The sequence below is a fragment of the Erigeron canadensis genome, chromosome 2, assembly GCF_010389155.1.
Source record: "Erigeron canadensis isolate Cc75 chromosome 2, C_canadensis_v1, whole genome shotgun sequence".
NCBI lineage: Eukaryota > Viridiplantae > Streptophyta > Magnoliopsida > Asterales > Asteraceae > Erigeron > Erigeron canadensis.
The window spans coordinates 6,451,523-6,468,506 of NC_057762.1; the positions used below are offsets into that span (position 1 = coordinate 6,451,523).

The window sequence follows — 16,984 nt, forward strand, 5'->3', positions numbered from 1 at the left end:
CTCTCAAGTATAAATTAGGTCAGGGATTTACTCCCTACCTCATTATAAACCATATTGACCTTTTTTGTTTTATGAAATTCAGCATCTTTTTATACACCCAAAATACCTTCTTAATCCTAATTCCCTATACACCTAATATATACTTTTATATTAGTTAATAAATAAAACAACCATTTTTTAAAAAAGTTATGAAGGAATTATCTAAAATACTATTAATGATTAAATTACAACATCAGTCATTTATCCAAAATATCAATATTAACCTTTTACATCAATTACCTTTACGTCAATTATCTATACTTCCACCACCAACAATCGCCCCTACCACCACACCGTTGTCTTCACAACCACCACCGCATTGCGCGGGTACCATGCTAGTTGGGCTTACAAGGAAATGCTGATGAAGTGAAATTTTTGTGTTTGATTTCCTTTCCTGCCTAAGCCGCCTCAAGTTTAACTAAAAATTTTGTATTTTAGTTTAACAGATGGATCGTTTTTGTGTAACTTCTTTTCTTAATTTTGGTACAAAAACTAATTTTGTTTTTAAACTAATAGAATGTTTTAAGTTTATTTCTATATAAGAGCAAAAAACAAGACTTTATGCTCATCTCATAAAACTAGTGTTGTTTCTCCCTCAACACCTTTGCCTATGGAAGAATTACGAAGTCCAAATCAAGACATAGATTATAACAACCCGTGGTTGGATTGTGTTGGGCTATCAACAAACGAGGAGTTGGATGTTGAAAAAATTTGGTACTATAAGGACCCTAGTGGGACAATTCATGGGCCGTTCTCTATTGATCAGTTATATAAATGGAGCGAATATCTCCCTATCGATCTTAAGAATTGGAGGACATTTGGTACCAAAAAGAAAAGTACTCATCTACATAGTGTTTTAATGAGGCGAGAAACGTGTTTGAAAAATTCAAATGTCGGTTAGGTCACTTAGCATATGTGGCATCATGCAACGGGTAATGGGGTTGAACCATGGGAGATCATTTTGTCTTTTTTCCGTTGAGATCTCCTTTATATACTTAGTAGTTTTCTTTATTTTACGTGATTGTATTTCTTATAGTTGTGCCCGAGTTATTATTTACTAATCCTGGATCTGATTGTGTACTCTACTGTGTTAGCTAGTTTCTTACTAGCAATTTTTATCTTAATTCAATCTTAATGCCGTTCAAAACATAACATTCATTCATGATTTGAGATTTCTAAAGATAAAATGTTTTTATTGAAAAATATAGATATAAATAGATAGTGTAGATGCTCACTATAAATTTTGTTGGTTGAAAAGTTTTTTGAAAAATTGAGTTAGTTTTCCATTCTTTTTGTAAAATATGGGTTGTTTTGGATTATATTTGTAAATTAGGAGGTTAACATTCTTGTTTATAAAAACAGATGTCAAAGGTTTTATTTTTATGTTTCGTAAGGTTGAAGGTTATTTTTTATCTTTATTTGTAACCTAAAAGCAGCTTGTTTACATCATAGTTGGAAGGGTAAGATTGTTTGCATGTTAATGTTTTGTATACACCATCGAAATATTGAAACCTAAAACGGCGCTGACTTTTATTGTATTTCTTTTGTATAAATTGGTTATATTAACTTCCAAGTTTTGGTGGATCCAAAATGTCAAAATAACCCATTTGTAAAGTTGATGCAAAAAAATAAAAAACTAGTGGGCTGACGGGTCAGAAAACTTAACGTGGTTTAATTGGTTTTTCAAGTCTGCTATCAATAAGTGGCATTTGTGTTTGTCTATATCCATCTCCATCAGTGCAAGGCAAGGATCACATGTAAAAGGTTTGTTCGTCTGTTAGTTTTAATGTTATTAATCCTCTTAATATTTATTAATATACTTAAGTTTTTGTTTTCGGTGGTCATAATGTTAATTTTTTGGTTGTTTCTTTTTAGGGTTTTGTGATATGTTTTCCTCGTTTTTATAATATTACTTTGGATTATATTTTTCATTTTTTATTTGCTGCTTGATTCATGATTTTAGGGGTTAAAAAGAAATGATTACTAGTTGATTTATTATTATTTCATTAAATTTTATAGATACAGTTATTTATTTATGTTCTTTTCCCCTTAGAATAATGTGAGATGCTTATATATGTGACACTAAGTTCAGTAGCTGTTGAAGGAATAATGTGGCATTTTACTAGAAAAAAAAAACCCATTCAGAAACAACTTTTAAAATAGCTTATCTGCATCATGCTAAAAAAGCTGGTTTAAAATCTTTGGATGGAGCTTGGGGGGTGTGTTGGCTTATTTGCATGTGGCTCATCTTTGATAAGCTCTGTTTTTGTGGCTTATTTTTGGGCTTGTCGGCTTATCTCGAATAAGCTTTAAAATAAGCTAAGCCATACATCCGCTTATTAATCCTAAGGGGTGAACAAGCTAATATTATAGAAAAACTTAAAAATTACTTGTCAATAAACTACTGTCTTTTAAGTTCATGGTAAAGTATGCAAATAAGCACTTGTATAGTTATATCTGGTTCATCCAAACACTAGAAAGAACTTATTATGTGTAAAAACACAGTAAACTATAAGCACTTCAACAAACACAAATCCACTTGACTTGCTTTTTGTGTGTAAAAAAGATAGTATTTGCATGTCATAAGAAAAGACTTCGTTTATTTTTTATTTTTTATCAGTTTTACTTGTAGCTTATACATTTGCTCTTTTTAGGATAATGGACGTATGTCATGATAAGACACATAAGCTATCCAAGTTTGCAACGGAGGAAGATTTTATTAGCCGCATGCCAGATAATGTCATTACTAATGTTTTAGATTGTTTGCCAATACAAGATTCGGTGAAGACTGTTATCCTGTCCAAAAAGTGGAGGCTCAAGTGGACTTTGCTAACTCAACTCGTATTTGATGGCAAGTTCTATAAGTACTTTCTAGGACCTGATAAGGAACAAAAGTATAATGGGAGGGATATAATAGGTAGGCTTCTCCTTCATCTTAAAGGTCCCGTAACAAAGTTTGTTCTTTATATACCGCGAGATAACAAGGTATTGGATTATGATGATATCTATCATTGGGTATTGTTCCTGTCTAGAAAAGGTTGTAAGGAGCTTGCTCTTTTAAATATGGATTTTCTGACGGGTTTCATTGCCTTTAACTTGCCAACATCGCTTTTCTCTTGTATAGAGTTGCAACATTTGAAGCTCCAGTCTGGTGTTTTACATCTTTTGCCTAGTTTTAGTGGTTTTCCAAGTCTTTGTAGCCTAGACTTGTATTTTGTAACATTTGAAAGCTGCAACTTGGCGGAGTTTGTCGCTCAGTGTCCTTTACTTGAGATTCTGAAAATTAGTCATTCAGGGACTATACGTGAACAAGAACTGAACCAGTTTGCAAAACTTGTAAATCTCAAAACGTTGTATTTGTCGGGGAGCCTTAGCGCCTGTATTTCTTGACTTAGTCTTCCTCCAAAACTTCAGGTCCTTACTTTAGATTTCACGGTAAGGCTAGTTGTGTCTTTTAAATACATTCAAGAAATGTTCCAACAAGGATTTACGAAATCTCTAGCATTTTTCTGTGTTTTCCCGTGTACAACTTTTTTCATAGTGCTTGCCAGCCGTTGGTGCAACAAAGGTCCCTACTGCCTTTCTATGTCTCAAAACTCTCGTGTTATCTGGAATAGATCTTAATAGTGAAATGATGGTATCGTTTGTCTTTAAAATGATTTGTGGCTCCTGAAATTTGCTGACACTTAAGATTGTGGTAAGTGAAATGCGTATGCATCAAATATATATCTTAATTTTTTTTCGTAATTGTGTGTCTAATTGCTATGCAATCTTGCAGGCTAAATACGAGAAAGATGTACCACCTCCTGCACTTTCTTCCTCATATTTTGTCTGCAGCTCAATGGAACAGCTTCAACTGCGGACTGTGGTGTTTGAGCGTGTAAGAGGTTCAGAGAATGAAGTGTATTTGATAAAGTCTTTACTTGCTTGTTCCCCTCTGCTAAGTAAGATTAATATTTGGCTCAAATCATCTTCAATGGTTGGTGGGTCTGATGGAAAGTTTATGTTTGCATGCAAGTTATTGAAGCTCTATCGAGCCTCTCCCATTGTCGATATAAATCTCTACTAGTTTTAGTATTCTAAACTTATCTTCTGTTACATGTGGTTTTGTGCGAGTCTAGTAAACTTGATATGGCATATGCAGATGCACTCTTTGATATGCAATTTAAGTGAAACTGTCGTTTAGCTATGGCTATGGTTCCTGTTTTGTTACACTGTTTTGTATCTTATGATTTGTGGTTGTAGAGTCTTGTTGGTGTTGAAGCACCGTTTGATGATTCTTATCTCATTGCAATTAATAATTTGTTTTCTTCGTTAAAAAAACAGTTTTTTTTGTTTGATGTACTCGATTTTTCATATTTGCAGAATATGTTGGAGAGAGATCTCTTTCAAAAAGACGTTTTTAGAAATTTATAGTGAATGTGTGCCGTGTAGTATCTATGAGTTGGTTTATGTTAATGACTCTAATAGAAAAGAAAAAAAATATCAGCATTTGGACCTTGATGATTTTGATAGCTCAGAAAATACAGTTCTAATCATGAAAATTGTTCTCTATTTATGAAAGGTCTATGGTGATTTCTGAAAATTATAACCCATATAAATATATAAGCATATACACCAACTACTTCTGCAGATACGTTGTCAATGTCAGAGCGTGTGAATATGATTTTTGATGTTTGTAAGGCCTTTGTCTATAAGGCGTCGACCTCGGCCTCAAGCTTTCACTTCGACGCTGACATTATAGGCAGCGCATGTGGTGGGGGTGACATTGAGTGTGTGTTGGACGTAACAAAGCACTATAGTATATTAGAGTATAACCAATGCATAAACATTATAGGCGTGATTCAATTTTTTTGTTATTAGTGCGATATACATGTAGAGATCATTGGTCAAGTTTGGGCAGAAGCAAAAGGTCAGGAGTGAAATGGGATGTTATATAGAAGTAACTCAATCATAGAGAGGTCGGAGGTGAAAGGTTGAAACCAAGTTCCCAGAGCTCAAATGTTGCGTTAACAAAATCATAGTGTCCACCCTTTAGTGACAGTGTGTTCCTCACCAACATGTCTCTGACAAACGGGTAAGTCAGCAGGTTTGCAAGAGATACATTTGTTAGAATATGATCACGTAAAATGAACGTATATTCGAAAAGTATTTAAGCCTACGGGGTCACACCTCGACGTGAATGTAACTATAAATTAATTAATATATTAAATGTAATTTATTAATTAATTTGATCACGAAGAACTAACGGAGATCCGTTAAAAGAGTTAAAAGTTAACGGTACTTAACTAACGGACTTAACGGAAAAGAGTTGAAATTAGGAAACAATTAGGAAACCCTCTAGAATAGTCTAGAGGGGGGACGGTCGACCTAGGGGATTAAAAACCCTAAACTTGGTCATCAAGTTTCCTAAACACTATATGTAGAGACCTAACCTAATTGTTTTCTACACACAATTCGTTAGGTTTTCTAAAACCTTAAAAATCTCTTCTCTCTCTCTCTCTCTCTTGGTTCGGTTGACTACAACAAAAGGAAAAGGGTTTTGGGTTTTTGTTTGGGTCGAAAATCAAAGCTAGGAACAAAGGGTTGTTCGGTTCGTGATCAAGTACTAACATACATACATTCCAACGTTGTGTGTACAATCGTAGAGAGGTTTAATTCAAACCTTCTTATTAAGGTTTCTTGCTTAATTCTCTCCAATTTAAGGTACATATTATATACTTTGGTTAATTAATTAAACTACATAGATCTTGTCTTCCGTTGCGTGCTTTGTGATTTGATTTGATAATAGTTATATAACCCAACAACATTCACGGCCTCTTTCATATACATCACATATTAACATGATTGTTACTTCTAAACACATAGTAGAGCTAATTTCTAAGCTCGTAAGCTAATTATTACTCGTATTCTGTAAATAATTTACCTTTTCACAGATTACACATTGATCATCAAGAGATGCACCACTAGTCTCTGATTTCACCTTTGACTTTGCAGGAAGATAAACTTTGACCCAGTCTTCAATGAAATCACTGCCATTATTATGCCATCAAGTTGTGAAGAGAGTCAAAATTGAACACGTATCAGGCGGAGCAAAAAACGGTAAGTTGCGCTCTAACTGTTCATATATATAAAGGAACTTACGTTGTGTGGGGTCCTTCATCAGGTAAAGTCATCAGATCCTTGATCGCACCACAACAGCTGTGCCCAATCACAAGAATCTGCTCCACCTGCATCATTCATATACATAATTTGTAATTAGCATCAGAGATTAGCAGGTTGAGTAATGGGTCAAAATTGTGAACAATACAATTTTGTAATTAGCATCAGAGATTTTTAAGCTAATCTTTAAAAGTATTTATCATTTTCTTTAATTAATTAAGGACAATACAAGATGGAAAATTCGAAATTGTGAACATAAAAAAAATGACATACAAACTCACAAAAAGTATAGAATAACAGTTATGATTGAGGTCCTAATGGATATGGAGTTTTTCACTTATGGTTTATTCCTGTAGCGGTGAAAATTTGAATTTTGACAAATGTAAATTTTGTGAAAGGTCTTAGCTACGTTATACTTATTAAGTCTGAGAGAAAAACCCTTTAGGGTGTAGTCAAGATTCGATCTTAAAGTGAGTACATCAAAATTAAGGATGTTAGCCATTTATTTGTTACCTTTATAAAAATAAAAGTTTCTTCACTTTTCTAATCTTAAATGACAATACTTTATATATACAACTTATATTGCTGACGGAATTGTCATTAGCAAAAACTAATCCATATAATAGTATCACTTAATATAGATTAAATCTATCACAAATTGCAAGAAAATCGTATAGTTAAGGAGCTATATATTTTTACCCTTTAATAAATAATTCCAAACTGGATGGACGGAATGAGGAGACCTCAATAACAGCCGGGACAGCCGGAAATGTGAAATCATGTGAAGGTATACGTATATGTTCTCGTGATCATCAAGATACCAACACATTTTCTATTATATGTCCTACCTAAATAAAGCATTGACTATTGACAAATTCGTAAATGGCACATACTAACCTTCACTAATATAATATAAACGGCTCATCTCACTATTGTTGACTAATTATTAAAACCATGTACAACCTAATTGGCAGAACTTATGACAATCCAAAATGGAACAAGATCGATCGAGTGAGAAAAAATGACATGTAAGCTAAAATTCAATGTGACAATTAATTATTAACTATTAGTTGAACTTAAATTTATCTTTCTCTTAACTATATATACATCTTATCTTAAATTACTTACGAATAAGAAACCACCAAGTACAACGTTACAATCTACAATCACCGTACCATTGATAATTTTAAGTTGCCGGTTAATGTTATGCTAGTAAAAAGAGTTTTGTTCATTTGAGTTTAGATTTTTCCATGAAAACTAAAAATAAATCATAGCCATTGGATTATCCTCTCAAAAATATCTCAACCCTTTATCTCCCATCCCCCTTCCCCTCGTCTCCTTCCCCCTACCAAACACACACACACACACAATATGACTTTCTCTCTCCACCCTCTCTCTCCGGCCGGCGACTTTCTTTCTCCTCTCTATTTCTCCGGCGACTTAACCGCTGCCGCTACCACCACCACCACCATTATTTCTAACCACCAACACACACTCACTCTCCTTCTCCCTTCTCCTTCTCCAGCGATAAAATGCAACAACTTCGTCGGAAAACTTCAAACGTCGATAAAACCTTCGTTCGTTCGAATTAGAACATCACACTTACACCAAAACACTCACAATCACACCACGAACAAACCCTGACCAAAAATTAATCCGATCTATATTCGCCGGAAAACTTGAAAAACTCACCGAAAAAATTAAAAACACTATAGCTTTGTTGTTTCTTCGAATTAATGCACGAAACTTATACAAATCGCTCAAAAACACATTCCGCACAAACCCTAGCCAATAAACACTGTTTTCGAGCTCGCCGGGAAAATCACAGTGTCGCCGGAAAAATCACATTCCACCATCTCTTGGATCGCCGCCCATCAAATCCATACCATTCCCATATGCGTCCCTTGACTGTTAGTTTAGAACGGATAAGGGCCTCTGGCCCGTTCCGTATCTACCCGAAAACAAAATTGATTAGCTGGAGAAGTCGATGGAGAAGATTCGACGGCGTTAGTGTCTTAGTGATTACCAATCAAGCTTGATTTGGCTTGACCAATCAAATATGATTAGAAAATGTCGCTGGAGTAATTCACCGGAGTAACCAATCAAGCTTGATTGGCTTGACCAATCAAATATGATTGGACAATGTCGCCGGAGTAATTCACCGAAGTAAACAATCATGTTTGATTGGATTTTGATGATTGTTTGATCCAAGAGCTTAGATTAGTCCCTTGGTTTCTACCATTTTTTAAGGATCCATGTGAATACAATCCATAGTAAAAATACTTTAAGATGAACGTAAAAAGATAAAAATAAAAAAAATATATGGAAATAGAAAACTAAAAAAAACCAAAAATTGGGTTTCGGTCAATAACTCCTCCAAGGTCTTGATTTCAAGTTTTTAACGACCAGGTTGTTGACGATGGAAATATATATATATATCTCTCAATCATTAAATTTTTTTCTCATTTTTTGATTTTCAAATGGTCCAAGTTGTTATATCATAATAATCGTGTTAATCATTTTTCTTTTATTTTCGTCGCCGGAGAAAAATTATATAATTGATTTAGATCACCAAATTAAAGAGAAGCAAAATAGAGTCGTATATATATATCAGTCGACAGTCGCTGATCATGTCCCTAATTTGGATGATAAGATAAAATGCGATGCCATTAGATTCGGCTTAGTGGTATCGGTCAAGGCTTGCTCTCGAATTTAAGATATTGACTATTTTTGACATCTAGTTGTTCTATTTAAAATAAGTAACGTTATCATCAAGGACTATCCAACATGTCTCTAATTAATTACTGGAGATGATTTGTCTTTGACAAAGTAAATATTGAATTAGTCATATTGTCAGGTTGCACGTTGTTGACTAGACAATTTCAATTTAATTTTTTATTACTAAATTTTTTTATTTATTGCACAACTGTATTTAATCTCTTTCAAATAAAATATGTGGAAAGTAAGATATCAGAATGTCGATCTTGTTTTTAACCAAAGGTAAAGTAACTCTTTCCATAAGGATTTCTGATCAAACGGAGGAAAAATAATAAATCGAGTGTAAATGGTAAGTAACCATATATTTGATGACTGAGTATCGCTTAACTACATTAATTAAAATATATTGTTGATCAATCATGCAAAACGCCAAAAATCTATATATCTCAAACTTTAGTAGAGCTACTACAAACATGAACGGAATTTATTATATTCATACTTAATATAAACAATAGATAGATATATCTAGATCAAAGATGGACATATAGATATAGTTCTAGCTATTTGATAAATTAGCTAGAATGGCAACTTTTTGTTTCCATCTCCATTAACATACACTCTAAACCCTAGTATGTCTTTCCTATAAGGTAAATACGATTTCATTTTGTCACCTTTATGTTCGGCCCTTTTATGAACATAAAATAATTCATGAACCGAAGGAGATGACCCCGTCTTTGCAACTTTTGGCCCTTCACTAGACTTGGCAAATCGTTTTTTATTTGAAGCTTCAACGCTTTTGGGGCACAAGAAAAATAACGTCTCCTTTCCATCACTATTGCTCCTTCGTAGCATATTTGAAATTTTCCACTTTCTTGATACATTTTTGGGTTCAGATCCCGTAGATTTGCTCTTTCTAATATGATCATACTTTGGCGATGATCTCATTTCTGAAGGTTTATGCCACGACACACAAAACGTTCCACGGACTTTATCTTCTAAATAGTCAGCTTCTGATGACGATGACGAGTACAAAGATTCATCGGTATCATGTATCAGCAATTCATCTATAGGAATGATATCAGTAGAAGGACTGTTATGATCTAGCTCTTTAACGACATGGTCATCTACCTCGTCTCTTGTTACTAGATCAGTATCGAAAATAGGTAAAAGTATTCGGCCAGCTAGAGCTAGCTCCTTTTTTGAAAACTCTTCTCCCCCGAACCTTAGAGAGAACTCAAAATCGTCTTCTTGTTCTTCTTCGACAGAGTTGAAGTCATGAAATTCATCATATTGTTCTCGTTTGACCTCACGACTGACTCTATCAGCAGTCGTCGAGGTCAAACTGTAATAACTAAAGCTAGGAGAATAGCTTATGTCGTTTTTTTCACTCATTGTTTGCAATTTTTCTTGATATCTTATGGATATTAAATCATAAAAGAGGAGAATATAGCTTTTGGATGATTATTATGTGGAAATGATATGGTATATATGTAAAGCGTATTTATAATAGATTTGTAGGAGAGTTCGTGGATACCGAGTTTGGCGTGTTAATTAAATCATCTTTGACGTTATCATATAAAATAAATGAATGCTATTTGCGCAATTTAAGTAAGTAAACGTTGAACATGAAATGTTAAAATAAAAAATATAAAAAATCGTTGCACATGAAATACTTTCTAGAAAAATTCTAGTGTTTGAGTTGATAAATTATAGATATAATTAAAGAACAAATTATATTTGTTTTTATGATATCAGTAAGATTGGTCCAACTTAAAAAGTCATCTATGTCGAATCTGCTCCACAAAAAGTCTAGGTTGCATATAGTTAAGCTCAAAATTCAAAAATGTTGGTGATGATAATCATGACAAGACAAGAACACAAACAAGTGCACTACGTTTGAAAAGTCGACTCAATCACCTAATCAATCTAATTTCTTGCAACAAGTGGTACTACCAACCCCATTACAATTCTTTGAACTAACTAGTTTGTTTGATTATTTAAATAACAATTTTATCTTTGTGAAACAAACGTGGTACCACCAACCATTAAATCCACTTAACAAAGTAATTTCTATTAGACTTGTATTCTTATTAGGTTTAAGGTTGAGTGGTAGTTGGTATTTATACCCCAAGAGAGAGAAAATCGGGTTGTTAAACTGAAATCGCGTCGCGAAGTGCTTAAAAACTAGACCAGATGATTGCAGACCCAAAACTCGTGCCGCGAGGATCTAATCTTGTGCCGCAGCTGGAGTTTTGTGCAGACTCGTGCCGCGAGTGGTTTTCCTCGTGCCGCAAGTTTCTTCCGCTTTTGTCCATTTAGCTCCGTTCTTCATCACGACTCATCCATAAGTGAAATTTGGACCATTACCAAGTCTTTTTCTACCATTTGTAAATTATATACCTGCTTAAGACCTGAAATTACTAGCAAATACCACAAAGCACCACAAAACATGTATAAACGACTATCAAACGTGTCTAAAACGTCCAAATAAGATGTGAGAAATATGTATAAATTGAGACACATCACCAGTTAATACAACATAGTTCATATCTAGAATTTGAAAAGTCACATATCAAACACGTATTTTCAATAGGGAAGGAACTTGTCAATTACGTGGCTTGAAAAAAGAACCATTTGTTGAAAAGTGGAACCAGTGGCTAGAAGATTTATCCACTGATTGGAAAAGAGAGCAACAAGTTAGGATAACAAAGTGATTGTGGTGGGTTCTCTGGCAAAGAGTGGTGGCGCTACAGTAGTCACCATTTTTACACCTAACGAACCCTAATCTTCGCCACCATCACAAACTCTCCCCATTGTTCTGGCCAACCCTCACAACTACCCCTGCGACCAGCACAATCCTTCCATGAGTCATCCTTTCTTAACAAAGTACCACCCTCCTTGTAACACCCCAACAAGGCGGAATAATGGGATATCACAAGAAAAGCACAGCACGACATGGAAATTAAGTAGAGAAAAATCTAGATGCATTAAAAGGATTGGGAATCCATACAATTTAATCAATTACAAATCCGAGACCCTACAAAAAATGCATAAGGAGTATGACCATCAAACGTTTACAAAAGAGAGTACAAAAGATGGTATATGATCCTAAGCATAACCCATAAGCAGAAACAATGAATCACGGATCCACAGTAAAGTCCAAGTCCAAATCCTAGCATGCAAACAATCAATCATCATCCAACATGTCTTTGATTCACCTGTTCACCTGAAAAGTGTACTAAAACGGGTCAATATAAAGTTGGTGAGTTCGTAGGATTAAATAATGAAAATCAAGTGTGTCGGGATAACAACCGTTAACGATATACGATGATTAATAACGTTCAATAACGTGGGATCAACAACCCAATACGTGAGTATAAAGATACCTATAACGTGGATTCAACCATAACGTGAGTATAAAGATACCCATGACGTGGATTTAACAATCCATAACGTGAGTTTAACAACCCATAACGTGAGTATAAAGATACCCATGACGTGGATTTAACAATCCATAACGTGAGTTTAACAACCCATAACGTGAGTATAGAGATACCCATAACGTGGATTCAACAATCCATAATGTGAGCATATATATGTAATAGATGTTTCAATAACACGTATAGCAGGCAAACAATTAAGTAGTTATCATCTCGTTCAATATCATAATCAATCGTATCAACCGACAAGCATTTAATAAACGAGTACACTTTCCACCCCAAATAAAGTAAACGTAAGGGCTACGAAACTCACCTTGAGCGGCTATGACAAGTTAAGATTGAGCAACAAGCGTAAGATATTCGTTACACATTCACAACCTATAGTTATACATGTATACATATCAATATAATATACGTTCATACGTTCATGATTCGAGACTCGTTTGATCATAAGGATCAAAATGATATTTGTTGGGCGGTTATGAGATTATGGAGATGTTAGGAATTGTCTTTGGCATGGGTTAAACGAGTTAAAGAGCAGCAACATGGGTAAGAATGGTTTGACTAAAAAGTCAAAATTGACCAAGAACATCTAAACTCAAATTCGACACTTAAAAATCCGATTTTGTGAGATTCAAGACTTAATTCGACATATAATCATCATGAATGAACATAACAAACATAACCCCATTCATAATTTCGTTCCATAACATCACTTTAGACTCAAGAATCGTTTTTGACCCATTTTGACCTCACAAAACCCTAATTCGACATAGACCTTGATTTGAAGAGTGTTAAGACATGTTTTGAGCATAATTTGACATAAGTAATGTGTATTAAACTGACCTATACTTTAAAATTATTTCATAACCTCAATTAAGCCTCAAATCCGATTTTGATCTAAATTATCCAAGTTGTAACCCTAAAATCGACCCATTAAGCTTTTGAACCAAAAATTGACTAAGGGTTGTTTAGGTTAGACTTGAAACATGATTATAAACATAAAATTGTGGATTTGAGATGAGTTTTACTTACCAAAATTACCTTGAAAGAGTCAAACCCGAATTTGAGATAGATGGAAGGATTTCTTGCACTTTGACTTCCAAAATTTTGATATGATATAGTAATGATGATAATGATGTTGATTCTTTAACTAATCTAGCTTCAATAACATTAAGTGATGATGATTTTCTAGAGAGAGAGGGGGAGATGCAAGAGTGTGTGTATTGGGTGTTCTTGCATAAAGTAGAGAGAAAGAGGATGGGTGAGAAAGAGAAAAGAAAAAAGATAAGTGGATGGGGGATGTGGGGCTGGTTTGGGAGAACAAAATAGGTGGGTATTTATCCCACTAATGCCACACAAATAGCTAGTTACCTCGACACAAGTATAGTGTAAAGGCTTGGGCATAATTTACACTAAAGTTCTCAAATATTCATTTTCGAAATATAAATTCGTTCAAGTCTAACAACATAAATCACGATAAGTAAACGAGCCAAAACGGAAAATGCTACACTATTACCTTATATAAATAATTACTATTTGTCCCCAACTAGTCTATTTTCGATTCCAACACTTTTAGACTATTACATCAGGTAAGTAGGCTCTTTCTGTCCACTTTTTTCTTTTTCGACTCTTTTAGACTATTACCCATGTAAGTAGTCTATTTCTTTCTATTTTCCAGTTTCGTCATTTTTTAGACTATTACCCATGTAAGTAGTCTATTTATATCTATTTTCTCATTCGTCATTTTTAGACTATTACCCATGTAAGTAGTCTATTTCTATCTATTTTCACCACCTTTAGACTACTATTAGAACACAAGTTATACGCATGAAAGATGAATCCAAAAGGAAAAGAAAATGTTACATACATAAATAACGAAAGTTAATGGGTCGAAAATAAATTAATCCACTAAATCATGGACTCACGTCACAATCAATTACGTTTAGTTCACGTTAATTACACATAAAAATCACGAATGTTACACTCCTCCTCAACAGAGATGCGCTTTTAAACAAACCCAAATGTGAAAATTTTGTACTTAGAATGGCATAGATCTGAGTCGAATGGAATGAAGATTTGAAGAAGAATAAAAATATAAAATAAAACAAAACAAAAAATAATAATTTTTAGAAACAATAACAACAACAGCAACAACAACAGCAGCAACAACAATAGCAACAACAACAACAACAATAGCAGCAGCAACAACAACAGCAACAACAATAGAGTATCTAGGCTGGGTGAAAAAAGAAGAAAGGAAAAGGTGATTTAGATTAGAATGAAAAAAAAAACTAAATTGAGCAAATATTTAATGACCGTTAAGTGTAGTCACAAATGTGATGTTGCAAATATGGTCCTTTTCTTTAACGGGCGTCAAGAGCTCTTACTTTTTGGATATCAATCGGGATTTACATAAGCTATTGCAAATTACGTTCTTTCTGTAACAACTCATTTAGTTACTGTTTTTTTAAGACGAATGGTATAACGCCCTTGAACATAAACATAGTGATTCATATAGTCACTTTTTTTCCATATTATTATTTTTTTTGTATCATTTCACGACATTATGTTATATATTTATTTTTTTAAGTTGTAGCTGTTTTTCTTGCATGTAATCGGTAGACGTTTTGTGTGCATGACAACAATCACGAATTAATGTTTGTTAGTAAAAGTATTATAAATAAAACATAAAACATGGCAATATATTTTTAGACATTGCAAATTAACACACTTTTAACAAGATGTCAAAAAACAAGAAGATACAAATTAACTGACACCTTTAATTAAAGATAAGTTTACTAGATGACGCCAATTGAAGACACCATCAGCGATGTATATTACGAAGTCGCAAAATTAGTGATGGCGCTAGCGACATGTCCAAGAACGTCGCAAAATAGCGACTTAATTTGCTACAAAAGTTGCACTTTGTAAACTTGAAACATTTTGCAACTCGATTTTCGACTCAAGTTGCGACAACCACAACAAGGGTGTCGCTAAACAAGTCTCTACTTGCATCTCCGATTTCAAACAGTGAGTCGTTAAATTTGTCTCTAAATAATTATTTTCTTGTAGTGTTGTGAAGCATGGGTTAAGAAATCATTGTATTGATCAATCATGCAAAACGCCAAAAATCTATATATCTCAAACTTTAGTAGAGCTACTACAAACATGAACGGAATTTATTATATTCATACTTAATATAAACAATAGATAGATATATTTAGATCAAAGACATATAGATATAGTTCTAGCTATTTGATAAATTAGCTAGAATGGCAACTTTTTGTTCCCATCCCCATTAACATACACTCTAAACCCTAGTATGTCTTTCCTATAAGGTAAATACGATTTCATTTTGTCACCTTTATGTTCGGCCCTTTTATGAACATAAAATAGTTCATGAACCGAAGGAGATGACCCCGTCTTTGCAACTTTTGGACCTTCACTAGACTTGGCAAATCGTTTCTTATTTGAAGCCTCGACACTTTTGGGGCACAAGAAAAATAACGTCTCCTTTCCATCACTATTGCTCCTTCTTAGAATATCCGAAACTTTCCACTTTCTTGATACATTTTTAGGTTCAGATCCCGTAGATTTGCTCTTTCTAATATGATTATACTTTGGCGATGATCTCATTTCTGCAGGTTTACGCCACGACACACAAAACGTACCACGAACTTTATCTTCCAAGTCATCAGTTTCTGATGACGATGAAGAGTACAAAGATTCATCAGTATCATGTGTAAGCATCTCATCTATAGGAATGATGTCAGTAGAAGGATTGTTATATTTGTTATGATCTAGATCTTTAACGACATGGTTATCTAACTCGTCTTTTGTTACTAGATCAGTGTCGAAAATAGGTAATAGTATTCGGCCAGCTAGAGCTAGCTCCTTTTTAGAAAACTCTTCTCCCCCGAACCTTAGAGAGAACTCAAAATCGTCCTCTTGTTCTTCTTCAACATAGTTGTTGAAATCATGATCAAATTCATCATATTGTTCTTGTTTGATCTCATGACTGACTCTATCGGCGGTCGCCGAGGTCAAACTGTAAAAACTGAAGCTAGGAGAATAGCTTATGTCGTTAGTTTCACTCAATGTTTGCATTTTTTCTTGATATTTTTGTATTATATAAGAAGGGAATAACTTTTGGATGATTATGATTTGGAAATGATATGGTATGTAAGTGTATTTATAATAAATTTGTAGGTGAGTTCAAGGGTACCGAGTTTGGCGTGTTAATTAAATTATATCGTTGACATTATATGAAAACATGTGATTCGACTGTGTTTGTTGCTGGTATACCGTTTACACTAATTACAACATATAATTAATTAATGGATAGATGCTATTTGCGCAATTTAAGTAAGTAAACGATAAACATTTGAACATAAAATACTTTCTAGAAGTATTCTAGTCTTTGAGTTGACAAATATATATATATATATATATATGGAAATGCGTGATATTTTGCATTAAATATCTTATACTTTCCATATATATAGACTTCTATTAATTCTTTAATGAGTTTAATGTAATTACTTGTATTAATTTTGCCCTTTCCTATTGTATTACACAATGTCTAATTTTACGTTTGTGTGAATCTCTTTCCTGTTGTATTA

General features: G+C 33.8%; 2 protein-coding genes and 1 long non-coding RNA gene across 3 annotated transcripts; 1 reads left to right on the top strand and 2 right to left on the bottom strand.

Moving 5' to 3' along the window:
* Positions 1-1,653: 1,653 nt before the first annotated feature.
* Positions 1,654-4,312, top strand: LOC122589767. The gene is made up of 3 exons (XR_006322331.1): positions 1,654-1,803; positions 2,694-2,956; positions 3,818-4,312. It is a non-coding gene; the product is annotated as an uncharacterized LOC122589767 (long non-coding RNA).
* A 678-nt stretch (positions 4,313-4,990) lies between these two features.
* On the bottom strand, positions 4,991-11,791 carry LOC122587607 (carbonic anhydrase-like). Its single transcript, XM_043759782.1, has 5 exons — positions 11,725-11,791; positions 10,799-10,827; positions 6,184-6,269; positions 5,965-6,071; positions 4,991-5,154 (listed from the first exon to the last, which is right to left on the bottom strand). Exons 1-5 carry the CDS (start codon positions 11,789-11,791, stop codon positions 4,991-4,993), a joined length of 453 nt encoding a protein of 150 aa, XP_043615717.1.
* A 3,735-nt stretch (positions 11,792-15,526) lies between these two features.
* LOC122589796 lies at positions 15,527-16,508 on the bottom strand. Its single transcript, XM_043762119.1, has one exon. The coding sequence runs from the start codon at positions 16,467-16,469 to the stop codon at positions 15,630-15,632; it is 840 nt and encodes a 279-aa protein (XP_043618054.1). The 5' UTR covers positions 16,470-16,508; the 3' UTR covers positions 15,527-15,629.
* Positions 16,509-16,984: the final 476 nt, after the last annotated feature.

What these genes read in the sequence shown, in the direction of transcription:
- LOC122587607 (XM_043759782.1), bottom strand. Translation starts at nt 11,791, where the DNA reads ATGACTCATGGAAGGATTGTGCTGGTCGCAGGGGTAGTTGTGAGGGTT. An exon ending in TGGCCAGAACAATGGGGAGA is followed by an intron (nt 10,828 to 11,724) that starts GTTTGTGATGGT and finishes TAGGTGATTGAG; the next exon opens with TCGACTTTTCAAACGTAGTG. An exon ending in GATGAAGGACCCCACACAAC is followed by an intron (nt 6,072 to 6,183) that starts GTAAGTTCCTTT and finishes TAATAATGGCAG; the next exon opens with TGATTTCATTGAAGACTGGG.
- LOC122589796 (XM_043762119.1), bottom strand. Translation starts at nt 16,469, where the DNA reads ATGCAAACATTGAGTGAAACTAACGACATAAGCTATTCTCCTAGCTTC.